The sequence below is a fragment of the Humulus lupulus genome, chromosome 8 (genome assembly GCF_963169125.1).
Source record: "Humulus lupulus chromosome 8, drHumLupu1.1, whole genome shotgun sequence".
In the NCBI taxonomy this organism is placed as follows: domain Eukaryota; kingdom Viridiplantae; phylum Streptophyta; class Magnoliopsida; order Rosales; family Cannabaceae; genus Humulus; species Humulus lupulus.
Window position 1 is genome coordinate 60,039,881 of NC_084800.1, and position 10,020 is coordinate 60,049,900.

General features: G+C 34.6%; 2 protein-coding genes across 2 annotated transcripts; one reads left to right on the forward strand and one right to left on the reverse strand.

Moving 5' to 3' along the window:
* Positions 1-203: 203 nt before the first annotated feature.
* Positions 204-2,842, forward strand: LOC133795480 (probable truncated L-gulonolactone oxidase 7, mitochondrial). The gene is made up of 3 exons (XM_062232929.1): positions 204-509; positions 1,838-1,910; positions 2,037-2,842. The coding sequence occupies exons 1-3, from the start codon at positions 204-206 to the stop codon at positions 2,834-2,836; spliced, it is 1,179 nt and encodes a 392-aa protein (XP_062088913.1). The 3' UTR covers positions 2,837-2,842.
* A 3,233-nt stretch (positions 2,843-6,075) lies between these two features.
* On the reverse strand, positions 6,076-9,810 carry LOC133795481 (L-gulonolactone oxidase 2-like). Its single transcript, XM_062232930.1, has 4 exons — positions 9,122-9,810; positions 7,197-7,452; positions 6,972-7,073; positions 6,076-6,848 (listed from the first exon to the last, which is right to left on the reverse strand). The coding sequence occupies exons 1-4, from the start codon at positions 9,791-9,793 to the stop codon at positions 6,076-6,078; spliced, it is 1,803 nt and encodes a 600-aa protein (XP_062088914.1). The 5' UTR covers positions 9,794-9,810.
* Positions 9,811-10,020: the final 210 nt, after the last annotated feature.

The window sequence follows — 10,020 nt, forward strand, 5'->3', positions numbered from 1 at the left end:
CAAAGTCTAGAGTAGTTGGGTCATTACAAAGTGGGTCTCACAAGTCCCACAGGAATAATCAATCCAAACCAAGTCGATCAATTAGAATCGCCTCTCCAAGTTCTGTACCTGTGGAGCGAGATCACAAAAATGCCCGACCCAGCGACCATCATAGGGTTCGTCAGCATGTCAGTCAATCGGTTAGGACTACAACCCCAAGTCCAATGCCTTCTTCACAGGTCCCTAGGAATTCCCATGGCAATCCACAAGGAGGGGCTGGGATCGGCTCACAAAGACCAAATGTTCCAACCAACCCTCCTACTTCGCGGTCGGATCGCCAGGCACAGAGAGCTAGAGACATTGCAGTAGAACATAGGCAAGCTAATTTAGTTCGCCCAGATGGAACGAGGATAGCTTTACCAATAAGGCACCCCCCCGTCGCCTATAAGACATCTGACACCACCTCGTCCTCAATGGGACATTCCAGCTTATGGAGGCAGTTGGAGGAATCCTCCCCCATCTGCCAATACGTACGTCCCACGAACACGTGTCAAAAATCCAGATCCTTGGTCACAACCGCGAGCTATAAGTTTCGCAAATGGGAGTTACTGGACTGAACGTCGTCGTAGCTCTAGGTCCGAGGGCGACCTAAGAAATCAGTTGAGTTGAGCACAGAGCCCTCAGTACGATCCACAACCCGATTTGCGCGATTGTCTAAATTCGCAGAGAATAAATCCAAATCGAAATGAAGATATTAGCTATATTCGGCAAGAAGGAGGACAAAACCAAGCTCGAGTTTGGAGGGACAATAACCCATCAAACGCATACGATAGGATGGGAGCTGTTGAATAGCCCCCAGGTAACCTAGGGACTAGGGACAAAATTCTCGAAAGGCTAGCTTTGATGGAAGAGCAAATGAAGAGGCTTTTATTTGGAAAAGAAAAACAAGATTGCGATACAGAAGACGAGCTCGAGCCTTTCGCTCCAAATATTGCGGCGACCGCATATCCGGTAGGCTTTAGAATGCCACACTTGTCAAAATTTGATGGAGATGGAGATCCGTCAGATCACCTCGAAATGTTTAACACCATGATGATGGCTCACAATGTCGGGCTCGATCTAATGTGTATTTTATTCCCTGCAACTCTGGTCAGGCCAGCCAGACAGTGGTTTAAGCAATATAAGAGGCATTCCATAAGCTCGTGGAAGAAGTTTTCCTCTTATTTCAAAAAAGCATTCCGAGCTTCACAGGCAGCTCGGGTTGATATTGATTCATTGGAAAACATAAAACAACAACCTGGCGAGGTGTTGAAGGCATATTTAAGTAGATTCGCCAATATTGCTGCACGGGCCAGGGATGTTAATGACAGCTCTAAGCTAATGGCATCGAGGACATGAATCCTCGTCGGGGTCAACCTGTGGCAAGAACTCCAAAGCAAAGGAGTTAAGAGTGTGGATGAATTCTTGGCCTGAGCTCAAGAGTGGATTAACCTAGAGGAGCGATAATGGACGTTGCAGGGATAACGGACGTTGCAGCTATGGCTCAAACTGTTACCCATAATAACCAATGGGGAAATAACAAAAGGAAGGGAAATGGCGAGGGCGACCAGAGCGGGACGAAGAAAAACAAATCTGTGGAGAAGTTCAAACCTGTTTACACTACTGATACCGACCTAATGGACACCAGGGAGCACATCTTCCTAGCAAATGCTACTCGCCTTAAATGGAAAAATCTAGAACCGTTGAAGAACCAGAGGGCAAAGAGGGATTCTTCAAAGTTCTGTTGATTCCATAACGACATTGGTCATAACACTAATGACTGTCGACAGCTGAAGGATGAGATTGAAACTCTCATCAGAGTCGGAAATGCATTAGTGCGAAGCTTGTCACTGCATTTCTTACCTCAACTGCGTATGGTTTAACAAACAATGGTGAGTGAGAAGTAATATTAGTACTTAATTGTAATGTTATTGAGAATATATATATATATATGATCTCAATGAAATTAGTGGTAACAATTTTTTGTGATTAATTAATAATTATTCAAAAATATATAGGTATTCTCATTACTGGATACCCAGTGATTGGATCTCAACATAAAGTCCAATCATCAGGATCATGTTTAGATAGTCCTACAGATGCAAGTATCACAGCCTGTGCATGGGACCCCAACATTAAGGGTGAGTTCTTCCACCAAACCACATTTAGTGTAGCCTTGTCCTCAGCCAACAGCTTCATTAAAGATGTTCAAAGCCTTGTCAAGTTAAAACCGAAGGCCTTGTGTGGCGTAGAACGCTACAATGGAATTCTCATGCGTTATGTCACTGCCTTGAGTGCTTATTTGGGTAAGGAAGGGGATGCAATAGACTTTGATATCACTTACTACCGAAGTAAAGATCCATTGACTCCCAGACTTTACGAAGACATATTTGAAGAGATTGAGCAATTGGCTATGTTTAAGTATGGAGCCTTGCCCCATTGGGGGAAGAATAGGAACGTGGCTTTTGAAGGAGTGTTAAACAAGTATAAGAATGGTCAAAAGTTTTTGAAGGTTAAAAATTCTTATGACCCTTTAGGGTTATTCTCGAGTGAGTGGACTGACCAAGTTTTGGGACTTAAGGATGGGATAAGTATAGTGAAGGAGGGTTGTGCAATGGAAGGGTTGTGTAGATGTACAGAGGACGCTCATTGTGCCCCTAGCGAAGATTATTATTGTCGACCAGGAAAAGTTTATAGCGATGCAAGGGTTTGCACTTGTTTGAAATCCAAGGATGATAATTTTTTGAAAAAGATCGTAGACGCAGTCACTGACAAAATTCATGATGAGCTTAATGAAGAAATTCATGATGAGCTTTGATCTTGTTTGGAGTTCTCTACATCTGAATGATATTCATTATATTGCCCGTTACTTTTCTGTATTTATTATTTATCTCTTTTGTGATTTTTTATTGTTATTGTTTTTATGGTCTGGGATCTCCCACCAAATAATTCTATTAAGTTTTTGTTTGTTTCTGTCATTGTAAATGTAATTTAATTGTGGGTTACTTAGAAATTTGAAACTTTCACAGTGATTTAAGAGACTTTTATAGTCACTTTCTTCTCTTGTTTTCTGCTATTTCTCACAAGGAAAAACAAAAAAGAATTGCTCACACGCTATATTTGTGTTCAACACCTCTGGTGTCATATTGTTATTGGTACAATCTAATATCGGGTTCCACTTATTTGAATTTAATAAGTATTATGGGGTATTGCTAACTAATCATAGTTGTCACCTCATGTGGTGTTGAACACCTTAAGGTGCCAAATAGCACCACTATAAAAAAAAGTGCAGCAAGTACAAGAAAACTTCTATATAAAATACTCTATATAAGAATAATCTCTATTTTATTATAAAAAAAAATTGTCCTAATTTTGGCTAATTATAAATAAAAATAACATCTAAAATATAATTAGTTATACATTTTTTAAGTCTCACATTAAGAAAGTATATCTCTATATAGTAATAATTATATATACAGTCAAATAAATATATATTATGTCATTTATTTGTACACAAATAAAAAATCAAAAATTTATTCTACATTTGAATTACTTAAGTTATTTATAAATATGTAATAATTATTAGAGAGTTTTTATTATTATTGTGGGTAAAGTTGATACTTTAAAAAAAATTTACCAATACCTTTGTTCAGATATAACCTCTCTATTATAATACAATTGGTTTAGTCCCACAATTATTCATATAATTGATGTAGTTTGGACTATTGAGTATGTATTGGAGTATGTATTGGATAAAAATTTTAGTCATTATTGTCACTTGAGGATGCGAGTGTGTGGGAAGGGGGTACAATCCCCCAATGCATATATAAAATAAAAAATAATTATTAAAACTCATTAATTAGTCACACATGATCTTTAGCGAGTCATAGTCGCCACGTAGTTATATATTGAAAGCTGGTCATTGAAAAAATTTGGCAACCAAAATTATATTTAGTCACAAAATAATATTTTTTTTTATGATTAAAATTTAGTCAATATAATTAATTTGAAGGGCCAATAAATTGGTACACGAGCACACAGTTTTTCTTTTTTCATCCACTAAAAACCATCAACTTCAATGACTAAAATTAATTAGTCACCGAACAATAATATTTTGGTGATTGAATAATTAATTAAGTTAAGAATAATAACATTTTATTAATATAATACAATAAAATAAATAATTAGTTAGTTAGTAAAATGTGAATAAAGTTGACTTTTAGGACAAACATCTAGTCTTAACGAAATTATTATATATAACGAAATTAACATAATCATCGCGTTAAAGCCATGATTAATAATACCAATCATGATTACTTTATTTGGATGAGAATGGCTTCTAAGGTGTCCAATATTATTTAATGTAACATATTATATTTTTAGGGGCAACTACAACGCATTTTTTTTTTTTAATATTGGTGTATTTTTTTTCTATTTCAGCGCTTGAATAGTTATAATTTCAAAAAAAATCATATGAAGGTGTACATTATAGCTATCTAGATCATGCTACAAATTTTCAAGAAATTCTGAATAAATTATGGTACCAAAATAGATTATAAACTGTATGTTGTATGCGTGTCTGATTTTTTGTGTAAGCGTATAAAATTTGACAGTTTGAACTCTGTTTTCGGTTTCGTAAACTATTCAGAATTTCTTGAAAATTTACAGGATATTCTAAATACCTACAATGTACACCGTCATATAAAAAAATTTGGAATTATATCTATCTAGGTGCCGAAAATAGAAAATGATGCACCGGTATTGCAAAAAAAAAGATGCGTTGTAATCGTTCCCTATATTTTTAATTTAAAATAAAATATGTGAAACCTAATTAATTTATACCAATAGTGATACACTATATCAATTGGTGATAGACATCTTAAAATATCAAATAAGAACACTTTATTTTTATTGTAACTATAGTTGTATACATAAACCCACTTACTTTATATTATATGATACCCTATAACTAGTTCTAAGAGCTACTAACTTTTGAAATTTGAAGCTTTAGCTTTTTTTTTTTTTTTTTGAGAAATAACGGGGATAAAGAAAGAAGATTTTTCTTCTTTCAAAATCACTGTAAAAGGTTCAAATTTCAAAGAAGCCCACCAGTATATTGCATATATTCAAAATGATATAAAATAAATTCCATCACTAAAATTGGGTGGGAGATCCCACACCATACAAAATGTACAAACAGTAGCACATATCATGAAAGTGATAATACAAGAGAAAGTTTACTGCCAATAACATTGAAGCACCATATATACTAGGGCTGGCAATTTTCGATACGACACGATGACACGACTCGAAAACGACACGAAATAAATGGGTTTGGGTGACACATTTAATTTTCGTGATAATCATATCGACACGTTTAACACGTTTATTAAACGTGTCATTTTCGGGTCAACCCGCTTAACCCGAAAATGACACGCTTAAGACACGTTTAAGATTATATAAACATTTTAATTTATTTATATTATGTTAATCGTGTCAATTTCGTGTCGTGTCATTACACGTTTAATTGTGTATTAATCGTGTCAGTTTTAGATTTGTGTCAAATGACAAATTTATTAAACGTGTTATCGTATCGACACATGTGACCCGCTAAGATAATCGTGTCGTGTACGGGTTTGGATTTCTGACATGAATAATAATCGTGTCGTGTACGGGTTTACTCTAATCGTGTCGTGTCATAATCGTGTCAACACGATTATGACACGATAACACGAATTGCCACCCCTAATATATACCATCCAAATGTAAATAAGGTGATTTTGTGTTTTGACAATAATCTTATTTTATTTAACTATTACTTATTAAAAATTGCTAAGGAGCACCACTGGTGCTCAACACCACAATTAGGTGGCATACCGTTATTGGTGCAATCCAATATCGGATCCCACTTATTTGAATTTAATAAAAATTATAAAGTATCACTAACCAATCATGATGCGACACCTCATGTGGTGTTGGACACCTTAAAATGCCAAATAGCAACACTCTTTATTAGGGACTAGAGTGAGCACATGATCAGATACTCCAACAACATGATCAAGCTAGTTGCACCGAAAGCTTCTCATCAACATCTTCGGTGGCAATCTCTTTCAATAAATTACCATCCGAATTCAAACGAGTACAAACTCTTGCATCGCTATAAACTTTTCCTGGTCGACAATAATAATCTTTGCTAGGGGCACAATGAGCATCCTCTGTGCACCTGCATAACCCTTCCAATGCACAACCTTCCTTCACTATACTTAGCCCATCCTTAAGTCCCAAGACGTGATCAGTCCAGTCACTTGAGAAAAACCCTAAAGGGTCATAAGTATTTTTAACCTTCAAAAACTCTTGACCATTCTTATACTTGCTTAAAACTCCTTCAAAAGCTATGTTCCTATTCTTCCCCCAGTGGGGCAAGGCTCCATATTTAAACATAGCCAATTGCTCAATCTCTTCAAGTATATCTTCGTAAAGTCTGGGAGTCAATGGATCTTTACTTCGGTAATAAGTGATGTCAAAGTCAATTGCATCCTCTTGCTTACCCAAATAAGCATTTGAGGCCGTGACATAACGCATGAGAATTCCGTTGTAGAGTTCTGTGCCACATAGGGCCTCTGGTTGTAACTTGACAAGGTTTTGAACATCTTCAATGAAGTTCTTGACAGAGGGCAGGGCTATGCTAAATGTGCTTTGGTGGAAGAATAAACCATTAACGTTGGGGTCCCAAGCACAGGTTCCGACATCTGGCAGACTATCTAAACATGTTCCCGATGCTTGGACTCGATGTTGAGATCCAATCACTGGGTATCCAGTAAAGAGAGAACCTATTTTGAATAAATCACCGAACTTTGTTACTACTTTCATTGCGATATTCTCAAACTATTCTTTTTTTATAAAGAAAAAAAAGTTATATATCAAGTAATGAAACTAAGGCCACTTTCACTCACCGTTGTTTGTCAAACCATAAGCCTTTTCAGCAAGAATATATGTAACAAACATCGCAGAAAGGCATTTCCCATAAGCATCATTTAATGATTCTTGCTTATACTCTGTTAGATATACAAAATAATATATTTATAATTCATTAATAACTGAGAAACGACATGCGTTTTAATCGTATATATATGATCAATAAAAGTTTGAGTAAAGTTAACTATAGTATATAAACAAACCTATGGTTCTCATAAGTCCAAGTAACGAAGAGGAGGTTGGGCGGAATGGAATGAAATTGTATAAACCATTGCCAGAAGTGTTGGAAGAAACTCGGTCATCGATTCTGTACACTGCCATTTGCTGAGTCGGGTACCATATAATATCCGCAAACTCGTGCTCCCTACCAAAACTTACCACTTCATCCCCCAAATTGGAGTCATTCTTGGTCGAGTAAGTGATTGATCTTTTGAACAAAGGCTCTAGTTTAAATGTCACCTGTATTAAATCATAATTAGCTCCATATTAAATATCCATATTGTACAGAAATTTAAATTTAACAAAAAGAAACCAAATTTGATAAGAATCATAGTAGAAAAATAGTGAAACAATATCTAAAACCACTGACAATACATCATTAATTAGTAAATCTTTTCTTCTTTTTTTCTCTCTTTTTGGCTGGATAATTCTTGTAGGTTATTCTTTTTTTTTAACCTTATTATTTGCTACAAAAATCTCCTTCATAATTTATTTTTTGTACTAAAGTTTCTAATTTTTTTTTTTTTTTTTGCATTTAAAGTCCCAACCTTTTAAAAAGTTAATATCATTAATCAATTTTACTTTTTCATCCAACTTTTCTGTTAAAATAGTTAGATTTTGTGGAAGATTTCTTTCCTATACATCATTTCTTACTAAGTCCCCAATTATTTTAATATTTATATTGACTTTTTTATGTATATAAAATCAAATAATCAAAATAACAATGATGACATAATTTTGTGGTTTATTTATTGTGAATTTTAAAAAATAATTCTATCTTTTAAATTTTTGAAAATTTATAATATATAATTATATTTGAAATTGTCATAAGTTAATTATATTAACAATTATTTATTGCAAATATATGTTATAAATACATTTTTTTAAATAAAATTTATTTATTGTTCAAATATTATGATAAATTAGTTTTATTTAGAGGAAAAAAATTCAAGCTGAAATTTAAAGTTGTTGGGAACCTCAAAACAAAAGGATATGTATTGTGGATTTTTGTCACAAAACTCGAGTTCTTGAACAAAAAAATTGGATTTATCATAATATTTGATAGAAAAGTAAAAGAGACTAATAATCCTAACTTTTTAAGAGACTGGAGGCCTCGTTTGATCTATGGGATTAATGCATGAACTGGACTTTTTTGGAGCATTGAACATAGTTGTCCAAACCACCAAAATAGTCCCCTACTAGTGGTTAATTTTAACCCACCAAAATGGTAGAGGTTGATATAGTCCCAAAGGACTATTTAAAAAAATATATAATTTATTTTTAATTATAAATATAACAATATTATTTTTTATTAATAAAATATACTTCATTTAATCATATATATACTGCACCAAACAGTAGTTCAATCCAAATCTAACTAATAATTTTATCCTTTATATTAATATATAAATAGATATCCAAACCTAACTAAGACGATTTTGTGTTTTGTCATTTTCACTTAATCAATACAATATGCTCCTTATAAGCAGTGTCACAAAATCTCTCAAAAATGCTACCACACTATCTATTTATATATTAATATAAAGAATTAAATTATTAGTTAGGTTTGGATTGAACTAATGTTTGGTGCAGTATATATAAGATTAAATAAAGTATATTTTAATGATAAAAAATAATATTGTAATATTTATAATTAGAAATAAATTATATATTTTTAATAATAGTCCTTTGGACCAAATTAATTATTAATTTTTAAATAGTTATTATATATTGAGATCTATTTTTTAGTTAGATATGATTTGAGGTAAATATTAAATTTGGACAAAAATTAATTTATGTTTTGTGGCATTCCTACTAATAAAAGAAATTACTTTTTGTTTTCTAGACTTATATTCTCCTCATTACGATTTATTAGTTAAAAAAAAATTATCTTAGGAAGCCAATGTACCTGTGAGATAACCCCAAGAACTCCAAGTGAGACCTTGACGGCCTTTAGTTCTTCATCACTTTCCTTGAGACTCCGGACTTTGACAAATCCATCCGCGCCTGTGCCCGGACTGACGATTGTAAGCTCGGTAATATAGTCATGAACCGAGCTTCCCTTACCCCACAATGTGCTGCCATGTGAGCCCGTACCCAACAGGCCTCCAATGGTCAAACCCCACCAATAGGGCGTGTAAGGCAAGGCCAGTTTGGCCTCTGCAGCCTCACTTATGAGATCCCTAAGCGTCACTCCACTTTGAACAGTCATCGTCATCGCTGCGGTGTCGATGTTCAGCACCTTGTTCAGGCGCTCGGTGCTTATAAGAAGCCCATCTTCTCCGCCGGGACAAACCAGCTTGGGAATGCTGTGAGATGACCGGGTGGCCACCTTCATTTTCAATCCGCTTCTGGTTGCGGTAGCAACGATTGCTTTGAGCTCTTCCTCAGTGGTAGGGTAGACGGCGCCACCTGCTCGACAGATACTACGGTCAGGAAAGGTTCCATAAGCGTTGGTGATGGTGCAGTTTGAGTTGCCTGTGGTGCACGTAATGGGGTCATCAGGAGTACAATGAGCTACCAGCAAGAGCAATAAAAATAGACAGTTTAATCTCAGTATTTTTTGCCCTAAGGAAGACATTTTAGAGATGAATAAAGACGTGGTTTTGCAATGTTAAAATTACTTGATTGGTGTAGATGTGGATCAGTACTCAAATCTATTTATAGTAAGTAGTTAGAGCCCGGTGTGATGTGTGAAATAAATAGTACTTGATACTTGATAGGTTTTACTATATATTTCTCCAAACATGTGATGATCATGCATAGGGTTTTTACTATATATTTCACCAAACACGAAGATAATTAGAA

What these genes read in the sequence shown, in the direction of transcription:
- LOC133795480 (XM_062232929.1), top strand. Translation starts at nt 204, where the DNA reads ATGCCTTCTTCACAGGTCCCTAGGAATTCCCATGGCAATCCACAAGGA. An exon ending in CCTCCCCCATCTGCCAATAC is followed by an intron (nt 510 to 1,837) that starts GTACGTCCCACG and finishes AACTCTCATCAG; the next exon opens with AGTCGGAAATGCATTAGTGC. An exon ending in GTATGGTTTAACAAACAATG is followed by an intron (nt 1,911 to 2,036) that starts GTGAGTGAGAAG and finishes AAAAATATATAG; the next exon opens with GTATTCTCATTACTGGATAC.
- LOC133795481 (XM_062232930.1), bottom strand. Translation starts at nt 9,793, where the DNA reads ATGTCTTCCTTAGGGCAAAAAATACTGAGATTAAACTGTCTATTTTTA. An exon ending in TTCTTGGGGTTATCTCACAG is followed by an intron (nt 7,453 to 9,121) that starts GTACATTGGCTT and finishes GATTTAATACAG; the next exon opens with GTGACATTTAAACTAGAGCC. An exon ending in TGGACTTATGAGAACCATAG is followed by an intron (nt 7,074 to 7,196) that starts GTTTGTTTATAT and finishes TATATCTAACAG; the next exon opens with AGTATAAGCAAGAATCATTA.